This window comes from Leptopilina boulardi, unplaced genomic scaffold, assembly GCF_019393585.1.
Source record: "Leptopilina boulardi isolate dan_hultmark-lab unplaced genomic scaffold, ZJU_Lbou_2.1 LbouV2_132, whole genome shotgun sequence".
Classification (NCBI taxonomy): domain Eukaryota; kingdom Metazoa; phylum Arthropoda; class Insecta; order Hymenoptera; family Figitidae; genus Leptopilina; species Leptopilina boulardi.
This window is the reverse complement of record NW_026137677.1, coordinates 203,851-231,434: the sequence shown is the minus strand read 5'-3', so window position 1 is coordinate 231,434 and position 27,584 is coordinate 203,851. Positions and strand designations below refer to the sequence as shown.

The following is a 27,584-nucleotide window of genomic DNA, read 5'->3' as shown; positions in this document are numbered from 1 at the left end:
AAGTAAATTAAATAAATTTTAAAAATTTGTCCGCCATTTTGTATTTTGAAAAACTAACATTGGATTCGTAATCAGAGAGTAACGAGTTTTAAAGTATTTCGAACAATTTTTAAAAAATATATATTCTATTTCGAATAAATTTTATTTGCTTTAAATAAAAATTTTATTCGCTCTAAATAAAATGTTATTTGTGGTAAATTAAATTTTTTATTTGACACAAATAAAATAGTTATTATAGGCACTGAGACAAATATTTTTTTCTGATTCAAAATAAATTTTATTCACCTCTCAAATAAACGTAAATAAAAAATTTCTCTGATGTGTGAAAGATTAAAATTCAGCGTCAAAATTTACGTTAGGATTTTCATTGTTCATGACAAAAACTGTTAAATTGATTCAATTTATAATAGTTATATAATATAATTAGTGAAATATATAATATATAATTTAGTGAAAATATATACACGAAAAAGAATATACTTCAATCAGAAATATATGCATTAAAAAATGATATTTATATACAGATAAGCGATTTGGAAAATACGAAAACAAGTTTTAATTTCTCATTTTAAAAAGAAAACAAATAATTATCAATTTGGAAAGAATCTTAAGAAGGACGATTGGAAACATTAAAAAATCCTGCTCTTTGATTTCTATATTGGGACGCGACCACAGCTTGTGGATTTGGTATATGCCTTATGCCTAAGTTTGGTCTAATTTTCATACCGAATCCGCTGATCCTCTGATGTGGTTGAGGTATCCTTAAGGCAACTTTGCTGCCGACGTTCATACTGCCAGTAATGATGGTTTCCGAGGTTGTTGACTTTGCCGACGAACCACCACCACCACCACAATCGCTCAGCAAGGAAACTGCGGCATCGGACAATGTTCGTAAATTCAAATCCTGTGACTTCCGTTCATCCTTGGATTTACCAGAAAGTCCAATTGCACTGGCCCGCGATTCATTGTTATTTATTTTACTTTTTGTCTTACTACCACCCGGATGATTTGACGATGATAAATCTAAAATATTTGCAATTTTCATACTCTCACCACCACTACTACTACTACTTAAATCAAGTGGAATTTCACATTTTTGCGTAAATGAATTTGAATAACTTGCAATATTATTATTTCTCTTTGTTGTACGTAATGGTGCCAATGGTGGGGGACCCTTTCGTTTAATATTATTATTATTTCCAATTGTATTTGTGTTTCCTTTATCTTTTGAATTTGACATCATACTCTTTAAGGCATCGCGCATTTGTTTTTCAGCTAAAAGACTTCTTACTCTATTGGCCTTACTCTCACGCAATTGTTGTTCAAGTTTCTCTCGATTGAGAGACTCCTCTTTCTCGGTGTTATTCTGCGAAATCTTCATCTTATCACGATGCGTCTTATTCGCTTCCTTGATTGCCACAAGACCAAGTCGTCGTAGTACCTCCTCATCTTTTGGTTTATCTTCTTCAATTGATTCTTTATTCATTGACTCTTCATTTTTATGCCCCTCTGGATGGTCTATTGCTTTTGTTTGTGAATTGATATTTTGAGCAATTTTGACAATCTCATCCGGTATACCGTCAATTATTTCTTCAATTGATTCTTCAGTTTTTGAAGAATTGGTGGTAGTTGAAGTAGTTGTAGAAGTATTAGAAATATTAGAAGTATTGGTAGAACTAGTAGTAGTAGTAGTAGAAGTAGTAGTAGTAGTAGTGTTTTCCATGGAATTTTCTTCGCGAATTGAATTATTTCGCTGTTTATTACTTGATGTAGTCTTAATTTTCTCTCTTCTAACAGCCCTCATTTGAAGAAGTTTTTCTTTGGTTTGATTATTCGTGCTTGAAGTTATACGCGGTGGACATGGCGTTAATCTAACCTTAAGCTTGAGTAAATCCTCCCTTGGTGTGGTTGTGATTTCAGCAATTACACGTTTATTTCTTCGTTTTCTTCGTTTGTGATGCTCAAGCTTAGCGACCTTGTCCGGTTTGGCGGCATTTTCCGTTGGAAGATGATGATGATTATTATTATTATTGTTGTTGTTGTTTCCTGGCGGATCGGGCGCCCTCATCACCGGTGTAACTTCACAGCGTGGCTTTTTTACCTCTGGCTCCTTTCCACACTCGACGTTCGTTGAAGTATGTGATCGACCTTTCTCTAGTGGGAGGGACGCATCGGTATGCGAGATCGGCGGCTTTGGACTAGGCGGTGGAGTAGGCGGCCTCTGTATATTCTCTATCACTTCAGTCGACTCCTTATTACTGGCTTCTTCCCCACAAGAAGTCGCTATCTGGACCTGATCCAACTCTTCTTTTGATACAAAACAATAGTATAGTTTCATGGGAGATTCCTGGAACAGAAATTTTATCCGATCCATGACACCGACTATAGCCCTTTATTTATATATATATATATACCTTATTCCATTGTATAACGAAAGGAAGAAAAAAAACATTTATTCCTACAGTGAAAGAAATGATTTCATTTTGCTGAAATAATTATACGCAAGTATCAGTATTTTTTGTGGTATTTAGGATCATGGAAGAATTGAATGAAATTCCATGCAAGTTTAGTGTAAGTTTATAATTCTTAGTCGCAATTTCAAATACACAAGTAAATGTGTAATTTTACCAAATACATTTATCTATATGCAACGTTACCAAAAAAAACTAAGTGATTTAACAAACAAAATTTTTGAAATATATATAGAATGGGTGAGCCAATTATTATTATAGATTTACAATAGTTTTCTGTTTTTAAAATAAAACAACCAAGTTGTCTTTACATCTTATTTAAACAATTTTTTCGCAAAATTAAATGTAATGTGAAATTTATAGGCTCTTGATCTTAAAAGGGCCTAGCTACGCTCGAATTTGCGCATCACAAGTTTTGACACTGCAGTGTTAAAATTTTGAAATTTTTGGTTAAACGATAAGAATCAACTATATGTTAAAATTTGGTCAACAATTATAAAATTTTAACTCCATAGGAACCAAAACTTGTGATGCAGATTCGAGCGTAGGCTACACGGAGAAAACAGGGTAATAAAAACAAAGTATAAAATGACAGGGAGTTTGGTATAATTCTTTAACAGCATTTTGTATATAAAAAGAGTAAGAAATTATATATGGAAATTAAAAATAACTATGCTTACATAGTAGAAACTCTAACTTTGAAAATTTACTTGACGTTGATATTAAAATTTGCGTTACACTTGGAGAAATTTAAAATTCATGATGTGTGATTTTATGCTTTTTAAATTTAACAATTTTAATTATACATACTTTCGTATAAAATGCGGTTTACAAACAATAAAATATTATAGAAAATAAAGTAAATAGTTCGAAATAAAGAGGAAACAGTCAAATCCATAATGCTACAAAATGCATGTAGTTTAAACAATTATTTCCAGAGTAAGTAAATGAAGATTTGCAGTGCATTGCTTGAAAAAGTGATTTGCAGAATGGGAATATTTGCTCGTCAGGTAGGCGCTTTTCCCCCATGTTTTTGAAGTAAGTTTCCCGCAATAGATCTATCAAAAAATGTCTTTATATTAAGTACTTTGTGTGAAATCAAACATAGTAAAAATAATTTTTCTTTTAACAATTTTCACGATTATGAAAAAGATTAAACGTACTTCCGAAAGTATATTTCACATGTTGTATAAAGCAGTAAATATTTTAACCTATCTGGGTATTTTTACAAAAAGAATATAAATATATACTTATTTTGAACTTATTTTTAGCCAAAAATTTCTTGAAAAATAATAATGAAATAGGGAAAATTTAATATGTTTAAATAAAAACGTTTTGTGCATCGTGTAACGACGCAGCGTGACATGATGTGTCAACTAGTTGTGATCGACATCTCAAGACGACAGCATCCATGTAGTTTTTGTGAAGTGAGAAATATTTATTATAACCTTCCTTCCGGTGAATTAATTTTAAGGTAAGAGAATATAATTTCAATATAATGCCAAACAATTTTATTCTAATATTTTCGAAAAATATCGATAGCATCGCTTTGCTTAATTCTCCCTGTGCCAATAGAAACGTCTTAACCATTGATGCAGTTTTATTAATAGATACTAATACTTAATTTCTTTATAAACAGATAAACATTGAATTCAACTGTATATTTCCAAATAAGGGAAATAATTTGTTCCACATTTGGAAAGATATTCGCCAGGAAATTGCACTTTTGCTAAGAAGTAAATTGAAAAGTAATGAAGACAAAGAGTCTAGAAACTATATATACTTTTACAGAAAATAAAAAACTGAAGATGATCCATATTAGGGTAGAAACGTCTTACAGAAAGAGAAATAAAATAACCATCTTTAATTTTTTACCAATTGTACAATATAACAATTATTATGAAAAATTTTGTGTCAAAATAATACTGACTCGAAGTGGTAAAAGTTTTACACTTTATTTTTGTTTTCCATTTTTCTTCATGCAGATATAATATATAAATCTTCTTGACATTATCGTAGACTGATAAAGAAAAAAATTTAAAGAAGATAAAAGCATAAATTTCTTTTTTATTTATATAAAAAAATACACGAAGGTATATATATATATATATATATAATAACTCTAATATTAAATGCATTTATAAATTAAAGGAAAAAAACGATCATATATATATAGCTTATAACAAAATTTAGCAAAATTTCATAATTTACCGCAATTAATCTATCACCGCATATATACGCTACGAATATTAGATAATTTAGAAAGCGTATATTCTTGAACTCATAAAAAATCCATTCTATCGCTATAACTAAATTATAGTCTCCTCTATACCGCGAGCCAAGTAGAAATAGAGTGCATCACTTTGATCTATATATGAAAAGAGGAATATGAAATTTCTAGTAAAAATTACTGCGGTGACACTGAAAGACAAATGGAAAATACTAAAACCCTAATTATTTTTTCTAATCTATTATATGTAAATTAATATACATTTTTATTTTCAGAACGAGAAATTATTGCATATCTTTGTTGCAAAACAAAAATATTTTACGCCACACGCAGTATAAATTTTTATCTTTGAAACTATGCCATAAGTCACGACAACCGATTTTAAAAATTCTTATTGCATTCTTTTCTGTGGAATTTTCTTTAACGACTAAAACTCCAATATACTAATAAATAAAAATTTACAAGACCCCTTAACCCGTAAAGATCATAAGGGGTCAAAATGACCCCAAAAAAAAGTTTGCGGCTAAGTCTCTTAAAATTGATAATTAAAAATAATATAAATGATAAAATAATAAAATAAATAAATTTTCCTAACTTTATTCTGTAAATTGTAACTTACCTTAATTAATTAACTTAATGTAAATCTCACTGAATTGTTGTTTCTAAATTTTAATTATTTCATCAGTAAAATCTCATATATTGCTTTAAATTTATAGAGAAAAATAAACATTAAATTAAAATACTTCTTTTTGCAGTTAATTTAATTATAAATTACCAGTAAAAAAAAAGTCTTATTTAAAAGCAGAAAATTCTTATTTTAAGATGAAACATTTTTAAGGCAGCCTTTATACTATAAATATGCAATTAATTTAAGGATATACCACTTTAAACATCCTAAAATTTAACTATTTTCTCAAATTTTTTCTACGATTCCTATAAATTATATATATTGATCTAGATCTGTTTTAATTCAACAAAGACAATTTTAAACAGCAGTATACAATAAAATCCCATTTCCAAAAAACCTTTGAGTATCAAGTTTTAAGCGAATCTGGTCAATTTCTATATACTTTTCTTTCGCCCTATTGATTCCACCATTTTGTAATTCTTAATTTTAACATCAAATTCAAATTTAGCGACCCAAAAAATTTTAGAATACCCACACGGAGAAAAAAGATTTCTTTTATAAAGTAACTTTTACTACTTTCAGAGTAAAACTGGACCAACTCGAAGTTTCTGCGCATCTCTGGCAATTTTTACTCCAAAAATAGTAAAATTTACTCTTAAAATAGTAAAACTTACTACGGAAACAGTAAAATTTACTACAGAAATAATAAATTTTACTATTTTTGGAGTAAAAATTGCCAGAGATGCGCAGAAACTTCGAGTTGGTCCAGTTTTACTCTGAAAGTAGTAAAAATTACTTTTTCTTTTTCTCCGTGCATGGAAACTTAAATTAAGTTTGATTTATAGTATGTTCTTTCAAGTTATGGAGAAAAATTTATTGGTACTGATTACAATAGTATAGAACATTACTGTTCGGATATGTGGATATTTTTTGTAACGCTTACAAGAGCTTTATGTTATTTATCATTCCTCAAGTTGACTGTATACTTATTACGAATTTATTGAAAATAAATACAAAGTAAATTTGAATAAATTACATACACATAACACAGCCCCACAAAAAAAAGTGTCATGTACTTTTGACCGGAATACCGTAACCCTATGTATTTTGACGCGCTGAACACGAATCCGAAGTCCGTTTTGCCCCATCACGTCAGGATTTTTTTCTAACCTCAAAAAACATGTCGGATTTTGAGAAGTAGGCGATTTTTTTAAAAATTGATGTATTAACTTCAAACTTGGTATCTGGGGGTTTTTTTGTGTCGCTGATTACGAATCTGAAGTTAGATTTTCAAAATCAAAAATGGCGGATCCAATATGGCGGACGAATTTTGAAAAAATTTTAAGATTTACTTCAAACTTGGTATCTAGGGGTTTTTTTGGGTCACTGATTACGAATCTGATTTCAGATTTCCGAAATTCGATATGTCTGATTAAATATTAAGAAATTATTTTTAAAAAATTGTCAGATTTTTATGAAATTTGGTATCTACAGGTTTTCTAAGTTGCTAACAAGTAACACTAGGGAAGTGCCGTGCGTTGTTTTTTCTGAAACTTGGCAGTTTTGTAGTTTTTTTGAAAACAATTTGACACATATTTTTTTGTTTTTCCCTAAAGTTGATTTAAGGCGGGAAACTACCCCTTGATTTTTTTTGGGGGGGAGGGGGACATTATTTTACGAAATTTTTTAAAAATTAATGTTCAATAGTGTATCTAGGGGTTTTTTGGGTCGCAGATTACGAATCTGATGTCAGATTTCAAAAATTCAAAATGGCATATCCAACATGGACTTCTATCGGCCATATTAGATACGCCATTTTCAATTTTTGAAAACTGACATCAGATTCGTAATCAGCGACCCAAAACACCTCTAGATACCAAGTTTGAAGTAAATAAATTAATTTTTTAAAAAATCGCCTATCTCTCAAAATCCGACATGTTTTTTGAGGTTAGAAAAAAATCCTGACGTGATGGAGCAAAACGGACTTCAGATTCGTGTTCAGCGCATGTTTAGTACATGACACTTTTTTTTGTGGGGCTGTGTAATCTGTTATTTAATTTTTTTTATCTTCTAAGTTTGAATTTGTCCGATTAAGTGTGGTTTTTTCAATTTAAAAAAAAAAAACTGTGGGTGATGGACCAATTCTGACTTCATATTCGTTTTCAGCAGGCCAAAATACTATAATACGAAAGGTATATGTCTAGTTCTATAGAAACAGACAACTTTTTTTTGTACCTGTGTTATATATCTAATAAAATTATTGAAAATGAAAATTCTAATTGATTTTTATTGGGTAATCATGTGCCCCTTAATTTTAAGGCATTGTTAAGTGGTATGAACCCTTTTAACAGGATGATTTAGCAGTGCTGAATTTCCGACTCATCTTAAAATAAGATTTTCTTTTTTCATTTAACTGAACGACTTTTTAAAAAAGTATTTTTATCTAAAGAAAATATAACTCAATTCTAAAAATATTCTTTCCAATTTATACTTTATAAAATATACTTACATTTTTCCATTCAAAAATGCAAGCAAGATCCAAAAGGGTCCATGATGTTTCAAGTATTTGCAACCGGCTTTCCGTTTCGCTTTCATCCACCTCGTACATAATTTCTATCCGATGGCAGGTTGAAGAAGAAGAAGTTCCATCTATATCGTCCCATCCCCTCTTTAGCATTAGTAGTCGTTGGAGATGTCTCACCGTCACGCCAGCTGGGCATTTCAAATAGCGTGTCTTGCCAGTTATTTCATAAAATGTTTTATTCTTCAATTGTTTCGTTCTCTCTTTATTTCCCTTTTTCAATTTAATACCATCGTCAATTGATGATGTTATTTTACCAATTTCGGATATACTCAAACTAACTGGATCGTCGTATGTCAATTCGGGTGAGCCTAAAGGCGGCAATAGTGGCGTACATTGGGGATTGACAATACGAAAATGTCGTCTCTTTTCTGATTCTGATCGAAATAGACCAGGAACAATGAGGTAGACTAATCGTTGCAGCCTTATATCAGAGAAGAGTGGGGGTAAGGTGGGTACATTGCAGACAGGGCAGGCTCTAACTCCGTTACTCAGTCGTCTCACTATGCAGCCTCTGCAAACTGAAGAGCAAACGCGATATCGATGCTGCACTTCTTTTTTTTTTTTTTTTTTTAATTTGCAATTTCATCTTTTAGCCATTTCTTTTTTTACAAATATTTCACTCTACTATTATAAGGATTTGGAAATTTATTATTTCTTGTAAAATATACACAGAAAGAAAATTTCTTTGACAAAGTTGTCATTAATACAAAGAAAAAAAATCTTTTCTCTGAGTGTAATACTAGAAATTTTATGTTCATATATTTTCGAGACGCATGAATAAGTTCTAAAATTAATTTGTTAGAATTTTTATTTAACAGAATTTCATGATTTAGAATTTACTTTTAGCTGAATTTTTAACTTTTCGAATTATTATGGTACTGAATTTCCATTTAACAGAATTTCTACTCTCTAAATCTGAATTAGTAGTTTTCTACTAATAAAAGAGTGCGTATTCATTTACCAATTGAATTAGTAACAGTTTTGACTAATTTTTAGTAAAAAAAACAACTAATTGCTAGTAGGAAACTATTAATTCATTAGTAAGTCGTATTTTTTACTATTTCAAATTAGTAAGCCGATTTACCCCATGAATTAGTAGTTTTTTTTTTACTAAAAATTAGTCAAAACTGTTACTAATTCAATTGGTAAACGAATACACTGAAAAAAATAGTATTGAATCAAGAAAACCTATGTACTTGACCGTATTTTATACCAATATTTTCTTGATCCAAGAAAATTTACTTCAAACTAATAAAAATTTCTTGGATCAAGAAAATATTGGTATAAAATACGATGAAGTACATAGGTTTTCTTGATTCAATACTTTTTTTTCAGTGTACGCACTCTTTCATTAGTAGAAAACTACTAATTCAGATTTAGATATAGTATATCACAGAATTATTATATTTAAACGAATTTTCATTTTGCAGAAAGAAAATTAAAAATTCAATTTCAGTCGAATTTGAATTTGTCCGAATTATTATTTACTCGAATTTTCATTAGACAGAATAGTCATTTAAAAGAATTTATATATTTTACAGATTCTGACATTATGTTTTAGATAAACAATAAAGCATCGATTGTGCAACGATTGAGCATCGATGCTCCATTAGAAGAGCAGTACTGCCAACTGCTGGAAAAAAAACAATGTTCAAATTTTTTCCATTTTTTATTTTGTTTACCAACTAACACATAACCTCCAAATCTGTTTTGTGGTTGCAAGATTAATCAGATTACTAAAACGTGAACTACAAAAAAAATTTGGAAGTTATGTGTCAGTTTGTAAACAAAACAAAAACTTAAAAAAAAAAATTGAACATTGTTTTTTTCAGTAGTTGGCAGTACTGCGCTTCTATTTGAGCGTCGATGCTGAAACGTTGCACAATCAACGGTTTATCGTTCACCTAAAACCTATTGTGGAAGCGACCTGAAATAAAAATTTGTGTTAAGAGAAATTCTATAACATGAAAATTATACGTTAAAAATTTCGTACCTAAAAAATCTGTTAAGTAAAAATTAGTTTAAAAATATCAAATGCTACTTCGAAGAACGAAAATTCGACTAAATAATATTATCTATTAAAATTCTTTAGAAAAAAAAAAACAATTTAACTGCTGATTTTAATGAAAAATTCATGCATCCCGATTAGAATAATAAATTTTCCAAAAAATTTTAGTAGAGTGAAATAATTAACTCAAATATAGTGCACCCCTAAAATAAATGTATGATTGCAATATAACTTAGCATATATCTATATATACAAAATGATAAGAATGTATTTAAATAATTTGAGATGCTGATAAAAAAAAAGTTACAGACTTGTTTGGCTTTATTTATCAGCATCAGGACAACACATTAATTAGACAAGAACACATGCAATGAAAATAATATGAATGAACTACATCCAGTGTGTCTCTATATACTAACAGTTGCTTCTTATATGTACATATATATACTTTTTGCGCCACTCCTGCTCAGCTAATTTGTACTATATACACATGCAGATAGAAAAAGGGGCGCCAGACAAATCGGTTGGGAGATATATATGTATATATATTTAATATGAATTAATGATATAAATATAATCCCAAGCATTTTTAATTTTTTTTTTTTTAATATGAAAATACTTTGCGGGTAAAACTGTAAAAAAAAATCATTGTGAGTTAATTTTTATGATTTTATTTACAAAATATGTACAATAAACATAAGACATATGGATACCATTTAGTATCAGCAATTTTAATGAAATAAGCTTTTTGTCCAAAATCCCTCGCAACGAAGCAAAAAAATATAAAATTATATATAAATAAGATAAAACTATAATGTTTAATATGCCACAGAACGTGCAACCACTATCACATGAACGATATATATATATATATATATACATATGTATACTATTTCATTTGAAGCTTCTATAACTAATTTTTTGTTAAATTTAGCGTATATATAGAATATTGGATAAAAAAAAAGTTTTAAAAGATGTATTTAAAAAAAGTTTAAAGTTTATATATATTCAGATATAAAATAAGTGTTTGGTTTACTGGTGCATTGACCCCATATCTATTTTAATGATGCGATGAAGAAAAAGTACTAACAAGAATGTAGGCACTCAACGAGGGTCGTTGCATCTACGAAGTAGCCTCTACACAGAGGACATATGATATGTTCGTTTAAGTCCTTTACAAGCGGCTTTTCCCTCTCGTTTACATCCATATCTTCTTTTTGGTCCTAGAAAAAAAAAAGAAATGGCACACCTTGTCACCTTCAATAAATATTATGCAATAGCTGAGAAAAATAAATTTTTAGTTATTATATATATTACAATGCCATATTTCTTCTATTCAATAGTAACACAATTCTTGAACTAAAAACCTTATCTCTTCACAATAACATGAACCAAAAATTTTGAACGTTCAAATGAATAAAATATTTTTTTCAATCTATAAATTATTAGAAATTATAATGTCAATGTAAAATAAAACAGTAAATTAAACAAATATTAAATTAATATCTTCTTTTTAGATATTTAAAACAATATTTTGTAATAAAATTCTTACTTAAAGAAGTTACAAAAAAAATTTTTTTGTTCATTTGAACGTTCAAAACTTTTGGCTCATCATAATAACTTAGAAAAACGAATTCTTAATTTAAATATAGAGAACAAACGATTTTGATTAAAACACTGTTTGTAATTTTTGTTTTAATAAACGGAAAAAAAATATATATATATCACTTTCATTTAAAAATATTATTTGTTTGAATGAAAATGATAATATGTTTGATATTTAAACTTAAGGGTTAGTTTAGAATATGGGCGTATGTAAATTTCCACTATGGAATAGTAGAACTTTCGAAATATGACAGATTCTTATATTTTTGACACCTGCCTCACTCTGCTTTTCTCTATACTAATTCCCCTTCCTGTACCGAAAAAGAGTTACTATTCCCTGCAAAGTGTCACAATTCAGACGTTCCACTGACTATTTTATATTTGTCAATAAAATTTCGGTTGGTTTCCATTGTCCCCACTCGCTATTTGTCATTTTCGTCAACTACCGCACCCTGCTCTAGTAAAAATTCAGTAATTTTATAGTAACTTTAAAATTTTGACAATAAAATTTCTCAAGTTTTACTAGAGCAGAGTACGGTATAGTTGACGAGAATTAGGACAAATGGCGAGTGGGGACAATTGAAACAACCATACGTGAGATAGAGAAGGACATAAATGTATATTTTTGTCCTTTTCTAATTTAGTATATAAGAGTTTATAAGGTCGCTGATTTCTAATTTGACATTAAAAAAAATTCAAAATGACGGATCCAAGATGGTAGACATAAAAAATTAAAAATAAACCGGATTTGATTGAAATTTATTACTCGGGAGTTTTGCGGGTCACTGATTACGAATTCGATGTTAGTTTTTTTAAGAATTCAAAATGTCGGATTCAATATGGCGGACAAAAATTTAAAAAAATCAACCGGATTTTGCTTAAAATTTGTCACTCGGAGGTTTTTAGGGTCGCTGAATTGAAATCTGATATCAAAATTTAAAATCCAAAAACCCCCGAGTAACAAGTTTTAAACCATTTGGATTCATTTTTTAAAAAAGTCGTCCGCCATATTGTTCACGACCCAACATTGGATCGCTGACACGGAAAGGGTTTCTACTCCATATTTTTTCAGAATTATTATATCATTGATAATTAACACAGCCACACAAAAAAAAAGTACCCGGGCCGGGGAATGAGACCACCATTTCTTGATGTATTTTGATGCGCTGAACACGAATCTGAAGTCCGTTTAGCTCCATCACGTCAGGATTTTGACATAACCTCAAAAAACATAGCTGATTTTAAATGACAGGAGAAATTTTTTAAATAATGGCAGATTTGCTTGAATCTTGTTACTCGGGGGTTTTTGGGGTCGCTGATTACGAATTTAACGTCAGATTTATAAAATTCAAAATGGCGGATCCAATATGGCGGACGAATTTTTAAAAAGTAGTTGGATTTTTACGAAAATTGGTATCTAGAGGTTTGGGGAGTCGCTGATTACAAATTTATCGTCAGATTATTCAAATTCAAAATGGCGGATCCAATATGGCGGACGAATTTTTAAAAAGTAGTTGGATTTTTACGAAAATTGGTATCTAGGGGTTTTGGGAGTCGCTGATTACGAATTTAACGTCAGATTATTCAAATGTAAAATGGCAGATATAGTACGGTGGTCAAATATCTTTATGTTTCTACATGTGTCTGCATCCAGGGCACCTCCGTACTATATCTGCCATTTTACATTTGAATAATCTGACGTTAAATTCGTAATCAGCGACTCCCAAACCCCTAGATACCAATTTTCGTAAAAATCCAACTACTTTTTAAAAATTCGTCCGCCATATTGGATCCGCCATTTTGAATTTTATAAATCTGACGTAAAGTTCGTAAACAGCGACCCCAAAAACCCCCGAGTAACAAGATTCAAGCAAATCTGCCATTATTTAAAAAATTTCTCCTGTCATTTAAAATCAGCTATGTTTTTTGAGGTTATGTCAAAATCCTGACGTGATGGAGCTAAACAGACTTCAGATTCGTGCTCAGCGCATCAAAATACATCAAGAAATGGTGGTCTCATTCCCCGGCCCGGGTACTTTTTTTTTGTGTTGCTGTGTAATTTAATTATTATTTAACAAGGTCTACCAACCTAATATAAAAATTTGTCACTATATAACTTGCCCAAGTTAGTTAAAAATAATTTCATGAAAATTTGTTTCATTTAACAAAAATTATTTGGTTATCTCCAATAAATGCGTATACGCATGCGCGTGTAATCGATGTCAAATTAAATGTATACAGTACATTTCTATCTCTTGTGTACACGTGATCTCCTAACGTGATCAATGAAGAAATCGATAAATGAATTTAATTTATTTTATGTGATTGTTTGTGTCTAGTATAATTGTAAAAAAATGAGTGAATTATAATTGTGTCTTTTTATCATATACCGTGGATGTCCCAGTTGCCGTCCACCTAAGACCTAGTTTCCGTCCAGTTTAATTTTCAAAATAACATTTATAAAAAAAGTATTTTCTATTATTTGTTTACTTAAACTAATAAGTCGATGGCGTGCCAAAAGGAAAAAAAAAATAAATTTCTGTTGTGTGCAGGTTATGTTTATAACTTATATTTTCCCAAAAAACCTTATAAATACATTTTTAATTTTATCACACAATTTAAAAAAAAAAAATATTACATATGTTCATTTATATATTGTGACTTATTATTATTTAAATTATTATTTTTTCAATTATTTTTCTATTAAAAATTAGTTACTGAAACAAAAAGTAAGCAAAAATTTTACTTTTATTTTTCTTAACTAATTCAGATTTAGAGAGCATTCGAATAAAAATAATAATAATTTAGTTAACCAAGAAAATTAATTTTGAACAAATTTTTGTTTCGATTAAAATTTCGTCCAATGAAATAAACCATTATTATTATTCCATTCAGATAAAAGTATTTAATTTGGTTGAATTAACTAAACGTTTAGTCAATTGTGTGTGTGTGTAGCAATGTATTTATTTAGCTCTTTCAAATAAATTTATCTTTTGTTATTTGTTATAAAGATTTAAAACTTTCCTAAAGAGTTTAACTATATTACAAGTGATCTTTTGTATAACTCATATATATGTTTCACTATACATTTTGCTAACTTGACGCATCTGCTTCAAGAATTGAGTGCAGTGAGATTTCACTCTCCAGTCAGCACATATATATTTTATGCCGACTTCATCTATATAATTTATTACAACAACATATGGATCATGAAGATAGTATCATTTTTTATAGTTATAAATCTTGCATATATATATCAATGCATTTAAAAATTCTCTTTAGCTGTTTGTTGATTATAAAAATCTATTATTTTTATTTAAAATGGAGAAATTTGTTTATAATTCAACTAAACAAATCAAATAATTTAAGTGGAAACAATTTTAACCCTTAACTCGTACCATGGGTTAAGGTAGACCCGAGATTTTTTCGAGCTCAAATTAATTGAATGTGTAGCTACACAGAAAATTAAAAGGCATTAAAATAAGCTGCAACGCTTATTATTTTAATCCAATTTTGCTTATTTTAATACCAAAATAGATTAAAATAAGAAAAATTGGATTAAAATAATAAGCGTTGCAGCTTATTTTAATGTCTTTTAATTTTCTGTGTTTTAAATATTTTTTATATTTTAATATATTAGTTTGACATATTCTTAGTAATTTTCTCAGTTTTTTAATATTACAACTAATTCGATACAAGAGAATAAATTAGCTTCAAACATGAATAATTATAAATTTTTAATTTTAACCTAAAAAGTCACATTTTATTCTGCAAAATAAATACCTTTTTTGCAAATCCTGCTGTTGTAAAACTAATTACATTTAAAAAAAAAAACATCATAAGCTACCTCGGATTAAATTTTTGTGCAAAAATATTCAATACCAGCTGTACAATACACGTTTGAATACGTCGGGTCCAGTAAACCCGTTGTGCCATTTATGTTCGATCGCGGAATTGTTTCAGTTATGGGTTAAAATTAATTTTTTTCTTACTAAAATAACTTTCATTTTTTGAGAAAAAAATTTTTAAATTTTAATAGGTTACTACACTGAGAAAAAAAATTTAGTGTTTGCAACAAAATTGTTTGGTTAATCAATTTTGGTTCTTGTAACCAAATGTTTGGTTGGCTGAAACAAAGTCGAAGAGTTATCTTTAACCAAACATTTGGTTAGGACAACAAAATTATTTGATTGAACATTTTTAAATTCCAACCAAAATTTGGTTACGACAACAAAATATTTTGGTTAACACAACAAAATAGTTTGGTCTAATGAACAAAATGATCGTTTGTTGTCCTAACCAAAATTTGGTTGCGACAACCAAATAATTTGATTCGCTCTCAGCTTATAGCTTAAGAGAACAGTTAGTTTATAGCTCTCACAATGATGGGTAGTCCAATGATAAGAGCTCCCGACCTTTAGTTTTAAAACCGAGGTTCAATCCCAGGCGGAGATGAGATTTTTGAAAGTCCACAAATATTTCAATTGGATAAATATAAATTCAATGTTAAATTGATAATAAATAAATAATGAAATAAATAAAAAAAAGATAAAAAGAAAAGAGATAAGCTAGAATAAAATTTTTAATTTTACAAAAAAAACTGTTGGTTTGATCAACCAAACATTTTTGTTGACCTAACAAAAAAAATTTGGTTGACCTAATTTTTGGTATGCCAACAAAAAACACTCAACCAAATTTTTTGGTTGACTCAAACAAATAGTTTGGTTGCTTAAATACCAACAAAAATTTTTTGTTGGCCCAACCAAATTTTGGTCGCACTGACTAAACATTTTTCTCAGTGTATAGAAACAAGACACGCAAAAACATATGTTATTTGGGGTTTTACCCCCACTTATCTCAAAAAATTTTTGTTTGATTATATTTGATATCGGAGTATGGTTTTCAATGTACTTTTGTGTGCTGAACACGATCCCGGATCCTAAACTTGTCTAGCACGTCAGGATTTTCAGAAAGTTGGAAGTAAAACCCCAAACAACATATGTTTTTGAAGGTTTTACCCCACATTTCTCAAAATCCTGACGTGCTAGACAATTTTTGGACCCGGAATCGTGTTCAGCACACCAAAGTATGTTGAAAACCACTCCGATATCAGAAATAGAAAGATTTTTTTTTTTTGGATAAATGGGGGTAAAACCCTTAAAAACACGTTTTTTTCTGCCTTTATTTACACTTTTTTCAAAATCCTAACGTACTATGCAAAATTTGGGAACCGAGATCGTATTCAGCGAACAAAAATACATTGGAATCTACTTTGATATCGAAAATAAAAAAACTACGCAGGCCTGTGTAAACAATAAGCATACATTCTAAATCTGAATTAGTCATTTTTGATTGATTCAATTGCCAATTGATCAATTCAATAGTCGTTTATTACATGAATTAGTAACCATTTTAACTAGTTCTTAATCAAGAATAACTAATTGTTATTAGTAGAAAACTTCTAATTCATTTAGTAATGATACTACTTCAATTAGTAAACTTTAATAAATTAATTAGTAATGCAATTAGTACTTTTTGACTAAGAATTAGTTAAGACGGTTACTAATTAATTTAATGAACGCATCAGCGCAGTTAAATTAGTCAAACTAATTCACATTTAGAGAGTACATAGGAATATTATATATTTTGATTGTAGATTATTTAAAAATAATGAAGCAATCCAGTCTAGATGACTTTTGCTGGAGTGATCCCTATATGTTGTTTCGAAGAAGTTCTGATAAAGATGCAATTTCGAAATTAACAAAGTTTTGTCATTTAATTTAGATTGGAGAAACATTACACAGGAGAAAAAGTTTAGTTTGTGTTGTAGGCTAGTTTTTTTGTCTTCCTTGTTTACATTACTTCTGCATAAATCTGCTCCGTCTCTATAGCCGCGTTTGTTTATGTATAGTACCTCGATTAAAGCTCAAAGTTATAGGCTTAAAACAAAACGTTTTCTCCTTTGTAGAAAGACGTTTATTAGGTTAAGATAATTTATTTTAAAAAAAAAATATTAAACGCTTTACCATTAATTCTTTATGATGAATTGAATATTGTTTATTTTTGTTATATAAATAGATATATACAACAGTAATAATAGTTTTATAGCCGTCTTCCTACTTTAAGCAAACTATAATGTTGACAACTTTCTTTAATTTCTCAGCTGTGATGCAATGAAAGGAAAGAATTCATAGTATATATATATATATATTATACTGTAAAGAGAAAATGCTATTGGATTTAAATTTACCTTTTTATCATATATAGACAAAAAAATGTTTGATCAAAATTATATTTTAACGTACATGATGCTCCACGAGAGAAGGGACCTACACCCAAAATAACATTAGGCTTAGTTTTCATGTACAGTGCACGAGAAACTGAGCCTAATATTATTTCGGGGATATGTCTTTTCTCTAGTGGAGCCTCACAGTATTATTTTTAAAATTGTTAAATATATTAAGTTAAAATCAACTAAAAGTTTAATAATGTACTATATATAAGGGTATATAAACAGTTTAAGTTTTGTTTTAAGATAATAATAATAATTCAATTAGTACTTTTCATTTATACAAGCTATACACGGAGACAAATGGGATTGTGGTGCAAAGAATTTTTGGATTGTTGTCAGTAGGTTTATTAATATTACAATTCGGATTGTTGTCACTACAAATGTATGTTGTTTGAACAACAATACGAATTTTTTGTTGTTAGTTTTGTTCAGTTTGCAATTCTGTACAGTTGCAGAAGCAAACTCTCTGTCGATTGCTGATGGAACAATCCGGATTTTTTCAGCTGACAAGTTTATTATTCCATGTCACGTGGTCATCTTGAATTCTCACAAACTAGCGTGCAGATCGTTGCGTCATTTATTGCTTCTGGCACATGTGCCACTTTTGCTTTTATTATTAGTTGTTTTTAAATTACAAAGTGCTGTTAAATAATGATTCCGGTTAAAGTGAAAAATCAATTGCTTAGTGTATATATAGTAAATAGATGAAGAGACAATTTCATCGTTTATCGGTAAGTTATACTCAGTTACTATTGAACATAACCTCACCTTAAAGCAAACAAAATGCATATTAAATTATTACTTAGCAACAAATTTCAACTCAAAATAATTTTTTGGTTTCAAGTCAAAGAATTTGATTCAGATGCCGCATGTTCCACAGATTTTAATGCAAATGAAACTGGTAATATGACCTACGAAAATATGCTATCGATTATTTTAGAAGGCAAAGAAACTGAACAAATTGTATTAGACGGATCAAAGCTTTCTTAATACAACAAATTGTATTGCCGATTTAACAATTTAGTTTTGTTATTTCAACTGTTGCATAATAATTTTCTTTGTTCATCAAGCAATTCTGTTTGTTCACCGAACAATTCAAATAGTTATAATAACAATCCCATTTTAACAATTTTTTTTGTAATTTGTATTTCACAAAACCTTTAAAATTAACTATTAAATCAGTAGATTTTACGGCGACCGTCATTTATTTATATTAATGATTCAATTAGTAATTGATATTTTACTATAGGGGTATATACTCAGGGTTGGACACTTTACTTTTCTTGAAATAAGAACACTAGCGCCATTTATGCACGGACGTGGAGAAGCTTCTTGTATAGTGATACCTAACTTTTTGTGCAATAACATTTTTGGAGGATCAAAAGTAGCGTCTGCTGTGACGTCGGTGCATTTGTAGGAACGAAAAAAGTTTTGTGAGCGATGTGATTAAACATAAAAAATTAATAAAGAAAACAAGAAATCGGCAAGGTAAGTTTATTGCATGTTATGGTTATAACACAATTCGGAAATGTTACTTCTACATAGGGTTGGACACTTTATACACTCAGGGTTGGACACTTTGTTAATTATGAATTTGACACAATTTATAAATAAAGATACAAATAAACATTAACGCACACACATCTGCACACACACAGCATATATTCTGCCAATGATATTAGAAAAATAATAATAACGTTAAAAATGAAAAAATGAACTTAAAAATCGTTTTCAGTAACGTTATCAATAATATTAATTGTCAATTATAAATAATAATAATAATGTAAAAATGAAAAATAAACATTAAAAACGTTTTCAGTAACGTTATAAATGTTATTTTATTTTTGTACTCATAATTCACTTTGATTTTCATAAAGTGTCTATAACCCTGAGTATAATATGTCCAACCCTGACTAGATTTTTTTTTAAATGATCAGAACTTTTTTAATTTTAGACAATAATCAATTTACGATCTTCAGCAAAAGTGTTCGTCTTTTGTATATCTTTCTCACAATATAACTCAATTGACTGAATTAATTTTTTTAAAAAAAGATTATAAACAAAGTACAAAACGGTACCTCCATGAAGTTGGCGTCGACGCTCAGCGTCGAAAATTGTTTTTCACGGGACCAAAAATATAAAATAATTTTAAAAAAGTTCTTGGGTCCACATAATACCTTGAAAAGTATTTCTCTAGCCATTCTTTGGAACGAAAATCTTAAGAAGAAATAATTTGACATTTGTGGTTCTATGAAAAATAATTTTCGGCGCTGAGCGTCGATGCCAACTTCATGGAGGTAAAACGGTGTCCAACCTTGAGTATATTCCTATAATTGAATCAGTAAATTTCTACTAATTATCAGTTGCTCAATTCTCGCTATGTCAGTTAGTAGATTTCTACTGCTAATCAGTGAAATATAACTGATTCAGATTTAGAGAGTAGCTAGAAGTCGGTTACTGAATCATTTAGTGAAATTTTCACTGAAAATCAGTCATATATATATATATATATATATATATATATATATATATAACTGATTTCCAGTGAAAATTTCACTAAATGAATTCGTAACCGACTTCTTGCTATTTTACCAGTGAAATTTCACTGATTCAAATTAAAAGAGCAATTAGACAAGGACAGATACTTATGCAAAATACATGGGATTAATTTAAGGTGTAAACTAAAAAATTATCTTCAATTCATCATATAAAAAGTGCTGATAATCAGTTGACTATATCTTCTCTTCTTACTATCCTACACTGTAAAAAAAATTAGGGAGTTATTAACTGCACTGAGAGTTGGAAGTTGAATTTTTCGAGTTAAAAATCAACTCAAAAAGGGAGTTAATAATTAAATTAACTCCTTAAAACTAACTCCCTAGGCATAAAATTAACTCGCAAAGCATTAACTCCTTTCGCTTCAACTCCAAAAGGGTGGGAGTTTTATAGCATCCCCTAGGGAGTTGAAATTCAACTCCTTTTTTTTACAGTGTATCTTCTTTTAAAACAAAATTCTCTGATTTTAATATGTAATAATTATACAAAAAATTGTGTGTATTAAAATAAGATACAACACTATTACAGAGGAAAAAATAAGTATTATAAAAATGAAAAGAGGTTATAATTGTAAAATGCAGCACAAATTAGACCAATATATATATATATATATATATATATATAGGTTTAAACTGTTCTTCAGTAAAAGTTTAATTTCAAACAATGAGCAGTTATACAAAATTGAAGTTAGCCACGAAACCGAATATCGGCTTAAATCTATATCCATCGCTTGGTATAAATGTTATAGCTACTGTAGTTATAATATGCGGGTTTAAAACTTTTAGGATGTTTTCAAAAAGTTATCAAAAACATCTTAAAATTAATTTAAAATTTTAACAGCATGTGATTGTTAAATCCACAATGTTAATTTTGACTGAATCTGAATTTTTTTTGGACATGTCTAAAATATGAATATAAATGCTTTTTATGTAGGGAAATTGTGATATTTTGCCGAATTAATTATTATAATATACACTTTATAGTGACGTCATACAAAACCTTCCATTTTCTAAAACTTTATAAAAGTATATTATAATAATAAATTCAACAGAATATAACAATTTTGACACATAAAAGCTATTCCTAATCATATTTTGGACATCTCCACAAAAATTTAGATCAATCCATTCAATATTTTAAAAGTAAAGTTGTCGACAAAATTATCATTGAGGACCTAACAATTACATGCTATATATATATATATATATATATATATATATATATATATATATATATATATACTTCTTTTTGTATAAGTGAATCTAAAATTTAAGCTGTAAACAATGTTTAAAATTCTTATTTCTACTATGACTATTAAACATAATAAATACATACATGTAATTTTTTATTAGATCACAGAAAAAACTTGGACTCATTTTTGTTGCAACTCATTTTCTTTTGGGTATCGAAATGAGTATGGGACAAACTTCATGTTATTCAAAATGATATTGGCTGGAATTTCAGATTTCTAAGTTGGCATCATAAGCAGAGTAATTTTGTATTTCAATTATTGTTTCTAATATTTCAACAACACCAGAAAGATTATTTTGACCAGTACGAATATTTAGAAGTTTTTAAATAAAAATTATTTATTATTATTTACGTAGATAATAATTAATTTCATAAGTTTTTAAATTTACCGCTATTATTTAAGTTGGCAGTACCGTTCCTGTTGTCAAAACACATGTTTTCATTTTTCTAACCTAAAAACATATTTCCTTTATTATTTTATTACGCGATTACAAGCAATTTTTAATCAAATATATTAAGTCTAGCGTGTTATTTACTTCTTTGTAATTATTATATTTCATGTTTTTGTGCAAAATTATTCGTTATTTCACAATATTTTTCCATTTTTCTTTTTCTCAAAATGAAACTTGCCTGTTTCATTTTGATACTTTTACCTTAGAACTCGAAATGAGACAACCAGTTTCATTTTTGTTGCGAATCAAATTGAGTATAGAATCTATACTCAATTTGAATTCAGGTTTTTTCTGTGATAGAATGAGGCATTCCACACGGAAAAAAATTTTCTGGTAATTCTTTAACGTCGATTTAGAGATTTTACATGTTCTTAAATCTGTTAATTCTACAGATATTTTCTGTAAGAATTTAACGCATGCGCGAAAACAATGCAGTGATTCGACTAAGGCTGAGTACGATTGAGTGCGAGAGGTTAAGGCGAATTTAGTGTTTTTATTATTATCATAGTGTCGACAAGAAAGTTTAATTAAAAAGGAAACGTCTTAAGTATATAAACATTATTATAGAAATAAATTATTAGAAATTTTTTATTTTAAAATTAACTGTAGTGATTAAGTGAGAAAAGTCGTTTGTTTCAATTTCTCGACATAAGAAAAATTGGATTTATCATAAGTTTTGAAAACTTGCTCCTCATTTTTTTTGTTAGAAAATTATTGAAGGATGAATTTATTTACATAGAAGTTATACAAATTTATACAATAATGTTCCGCGAATTTAATGTAGGGTAACTGCACCAGTGGTGGATCAATTAAGCCTACTAAATTTATTATTTTGACTTTAAAGGTGTACAGATTTTTTCAGATGAAAAATATAGGGTAATCTTTACAATAGTATGAATTAACAAGTCTTTAAGGACACTATCGTGTAGTTTTCGACCTGCTTGTAACGTTTACACCCCCTCACACCCCCATTCAACAATAAAATGACATTGCTCCAGTCGTGGATCATTTACCTCTTTACACTACACAAAAATAACTTAATGATGTAAATTTTTTTCCAGAAGTATTCTATATGGAAAGAATTGATTACTTTCTACTCTAAAAATTAAAAAAATTTAGACTAAACAATTATTTTTTAAGATTTCATGTGAAAAAGCATAAAATCAACAATTGTTGTATTGCTTTGTTTTCCTAAATATTTTCAAATGATTTTATTTCATAAAACTTATCTATACACCTCCCCTAAACGATTGAAACATTTAGTTCAATTAGAAATAGCTTATTTTAACCTTTTTAACGCTGTTGATCCACCATTGGTGCCTGATCCACCACTGGTGCATTTACCCTATTCGGAGGAGAATATAACCTATAAGAAATACTCTACCAAATATATATTATCCCCATATAGTATACATAATTTGGTCACTCAACAGTTTTTAAGAACTGTAGCTCAATAACTTGTAGAATTAACAGATTTTAATGCCAATGATTCAACATATTTCTCTATTTGGAGAAACATCAGTAGATGGCGCAGGAGTTTCTGTAAATTCTACAGAAAATTTTTTTCCATGCATTCCAAAATGACCCCCCCCCCTAGCAAACAATTTCCAGTATATGAGACAATTTTTAAAATATAATTATTTCTCCAGTACATATTAAAATCAAATTATTTTCGTTATTAGCAGTTTTTAAAGAGAAAGTTCTAAACTTTAGAATGATAAAAAGAATTTTTGTTTAAATTATGTATAATTTATATAAAGTAGGGATCAGCAAAATATCACGCTGCATGTTAATCGTTAACCTCTTCGCAGTCCAGTAAAAATGAAGTTTTTGTGCCATCAATTTTAAACTTTATAGTCAGCCATATTGGATTCGCCATTTTGAATTTTTTATTTTTGACTTCAGATTTGAATTCAGCGACCCCAAAACCCCCCGAGTAAGCATTTTCAGCTGGATTTGTTAACTTTTGAATGATTTTTTTTATGCTGCTATAGCAGTCAGTGACATACAGGGCACAACTTTTTTGTGCTGCTATAGAGATCAGTGACAGTGAAGGGGTTAATGGAAAAAACATCACAAGGGGGAGGGGGGGTGTTAAAATTTTGAAAAAATGTATCACATGCTTTATGAATGACCCCAAAGAAAGTTTAAATATTCTAGTTTTCATTTGAAGCATTCTATCTCAAACCGTTCCACCTTCAAAAGACGATCGTTACCAGATAGTTTTTTAATGTTAATTTTTTTCTATAAAAAATAAATGATTTATATAATGTTACACACTATTTCGAAAGAAAATTTAACAACCTTTCGATTGATCTTAACATTTTTTTTTTTAATTTCTCACAATTTCATAAAGAAATTCCGTTTTAAAATATTAAACGCACACTTGATATTTTGATTGATTATAAACACTCACGAATTTCATCAGAATTCTTATTAAACAGAATTTCGTTTGAGTCGAAATTTGAAATGCCAAAAATTTTCATTAAATCAAATCTTCATTGGTCCGAATTTTTATTAACACGAAATGTCATTTAATGAAAATCTTAAAACTCAGAATGTTTATTTATCCTGCATTGCAAATGGTCGAATAATCAAAAATGGAAGACATATTTTGGCGTCAATTTTAAAACTGACCATCAGAAACTGTTAAGAAAATTATGTAATTGGCCAATTTTAAAATTGGCGCCGAAATATTTCTGCAGTTTAATTATCCGACCATTTACAATGTATATAGGATAAATAAAAATTCTGAGTTTTAAGATTTCTATATTAAATGACAATTCATGTTAATGAAAATTCGGACAAATAAAGATTTGGTTTATAATGAAAATTCTGGCATTTCAAAATTTGACTCAGACGAAATTTTATTTAATAAGAATTCTGATAAAGTTCGTGTTATAAGGGACGTTTATCCACGGAAATGCAGACCTTTATGAAAAAATAATTATAATTAACATTTAAATAATTAAAATAATATTGTTAATTGCACTTTCTGAAAGATGAGATATCAATTTTCAAGAAAAAAATTTAAAACCTATAAAATTTATTTATTTATACAATTTGCATGGGGTAAAATTTTTTTTTGTTATATCGCTTCTGCAAAATTTTTTTAAAAATGATTCGATTTCACTGTAATATGGCTTATTTTCTTCAGAAAAGAAAATTCTCTACAACTTCACTGTGGGGATTTTTAAACAAGCAAGCCGTTTGAAAAATATGACTATTTGTTTAAAAGAAAAATTTAGATTTTTTTTTAAACAAATAGCCATATTTTCCAAACGGCTTGCTTGTTTAAAAATCCCCACAGTGAAGTTGTAGAGAATTATTTTCTGAAGAAAATAAGCCATATTACATTGAAATCGAATCATTTTTAAAAAAATTTTGTAGAAGCGAAATAACAAAAAAAATTTACCCCATGCAAAATTGTATAAACAAATAAATTTTGTAGGTTTTTTTTTTTTATTTAATTCTGTTAAATAAAAATTTGAGTACATAGAAATTCTATTAAGTATAAATTCTGATTAATTTAAATTCTATTAAAACATATTAATTCGAAAAATATAAATTCGAATAAAAAGTAAAATTCTATCTATATATAATAAAATGCTATAAAATAAAAATTCTAATTCATATTATGGAATAATCATCATGCACCCCTAAAAATATCTCAAAATTTTCAATTTGCAATGAAATGCCTCATATTTTTATTTTAATATAAAAATACAAAAAAAGAATTAAATCAGAAAATCAAAAACTAGTAAAAATATTTCTCAATATAAGTCGTATATATATATAACAATATTTTCTGAATCACAAAAAAAAACCTATTGTATTCTTATAAGAACCAAATTGAATAGAAGAGACCCAAATTGAATAATGAACAGAAGGTATAGTGCGCATGAAGTGGAGAGTTTCTAACATTCAAGGTAAATTGGCACGTGCTATTCATTCATCCGGTTGTCATGAATACATTTACCTGCTTATAATACACAAAAACTATTCGATTTTTTTTTTTTTTAATTTTTTTAATTTTAAAACAAGATACGTATTTTTTTTTTTGCATAACACCGTAAAAATGGAAACGTAAAAAAAAAATAAGACACTGTATATCGAGAAAAGAAACGTATATACGTAATTCCATCGGTCAATGAACTAACCAATTTTTCTAGTGCACGCGATATCATGTTTTGTATGTATATATGTAACTAGACTTGTAGAGACAATGAATTTAAACTCACTATCGAGATTTAAAACATATAAACGCCTTGAAATTTTTTCAAGTGAACTTATAGATTCCCGGTACATCGTGTATGTAGAATGCGCGTGCCAAGTTATTTCTCTCTAGTTGTCATTCCTGCACACGTCTCTGTTTCTCTCTCTCTCTATCTCTATCTCTGTGACTCTGTAGGCGTAGATGCTTAATGGTAGGTACAGACAGTCGGCGCACACATGACATATTTGTCCATGAAAGAAACAAATACGTCCTACAGAGGGACAGAGGAGAGTTTGGCCCGCTCTCAACATAGTCATTGCCTTTCACGATCTGTATCATCATCACACAATGGCTTACCGGTGAGGTGAGAGGATAGACGATACGAGTTGGCAGCGGCTAAACAACAGTATAGTAGACGTGGCAACGAGGTTCTTTCTTGGCTCGTAGAGTTTAAATATTGGGATGCAATGTACAAGAGGTGGCAACACCGCCGCAACGTCGACCGCCTCAAGGCCCGCGATACGAAGCCCGTTGGTCGTTGCTGTTGCTGTTCGAATGCGATCCGATACCTGGCAAGGACGTACCATTACGTTCACGCTTCCCACGCACGAACTAACATTATGACAACGCAATCGCCTGTCGGTGGATATACATATACACATACACATACATAAACCTCGTATTTCCAAGTTTTACTCTCCTCTCTTCCTCATTTATTTCCTCTTTTTTTTATTTTTTCTATCACAAATTCATTTTTCTAATATTAAACTGATTCTATTTTCAATAATTTTGATAATGTACTTACGTGTTTTTGTTGTAATAATTGTGTCCAAAGTACGCGACCGTAAAGATAGTTTTTCGGTTTAGTACAGTGCGATTGTACGACACTGTACGGAAACGAAGAGAAGACACGGTTGTCAGTATCGACCCCGCCTAAACCCCGCCTCGCTTTCACGAAACCTCACGAACATTCACGAACTCTCTCGATTCTACTTTATGCTACGTTTTCTTCTTTCAACCTCCACCTATATTCCACCTCTTTATTCTTCGCCCTTTCCTTTTTTTTTTTCGATGATGAATTTCGTCCCTTTTTGCAACTGCGTGTATGTGTGTGTGTAAAATGTTATATATATTGTCCCTTGTCGCCCACCTGAGAAAAAAAAAAAAAGTTGATGTACTATCGAGAATCTATTGTAATTGTTATTATACTTTTATTGGGAATGATGTATATATATATATAAGTTATAATTGTTAGTATAGTGTCTAAAATGATAGATTACAAAACAGAACT

At 29.1% G+C, this 27,584-nt stretch overlaps 1 protein-coding gene across 3 annotated transcripts; it reads right to left on the bottom strand.

The window, feature by feature from the left end:
- Window positions 1-149: 149 nt before the first annotated feature.
- On the bottom strand, window positions 150-27,246 carry LOC127291353 (polycomb group protein Psc-like). 3 transcript variants are annotated; one of them, XM_051320437.1, is made up of 4 exons: window positions 26,319-26,640; window positions 11,012-11,144; window positions 7,839-8,431; window positions 150-2,347 (listed from the first exon to the last, which is right to left on the bottom strand). In XM_051320437.1, the coding sequence occupies exons 2-4, from the start codon at window positions 11,127-11,129 to the stop codon at window positions 608-610; spliced, it is 2,451 nt and encodes an 816-aa protein (XP_051176394.1). In that variant the 5' UTR covers window positions 11,130-11,144; window positions 26,319-26,640; the 3' UTR covers window positions 150-607. The 3 variants fall into 3 exon arrangements, with proteins under 3 accessions (XP_051176394.1, XP_051176393.1, XP_051176392.1); XM_051320436.1 differs by lacking the exon at window positions 26,319-26,640 and adding an exon at window positions 26,651-27,018 and having other exon boundaries at window positions 151-2,347; XM_051320435.1 differs by lacking the exon at window positions 26,319-26,640 and adding an exon at window positions 27,099-27,246 and having other exon boundaries at window positions 152-2,347.
- Between the last annotated feature and the right edge of the window lie 338 nt (window positions 27,247-27,584).

Coding starts and splice junctions, on each gene's coding strand:
- LOC127291353 (XM_051320435.1), bottom strand. CDS start 11,129: ATGGATGTAAACGAGAGGGAAAAGCCGCTTGTAAAGGACTTAAACGAA. Junction 8,432..11,011: donor CGTTGAGTGCCTACATTCTT/GTTAGTACTTTT, acceptor TTTGCTCTTCAG/TTTGCAGAGGCTGCATAGTG. Junction 2,348..7,838: donor GCATTTTTGAATGGAAAAAT/GTAAGTATATTT, acceptor TTTCTGTTCCAG/GAATCTCCCATGAAACTATA.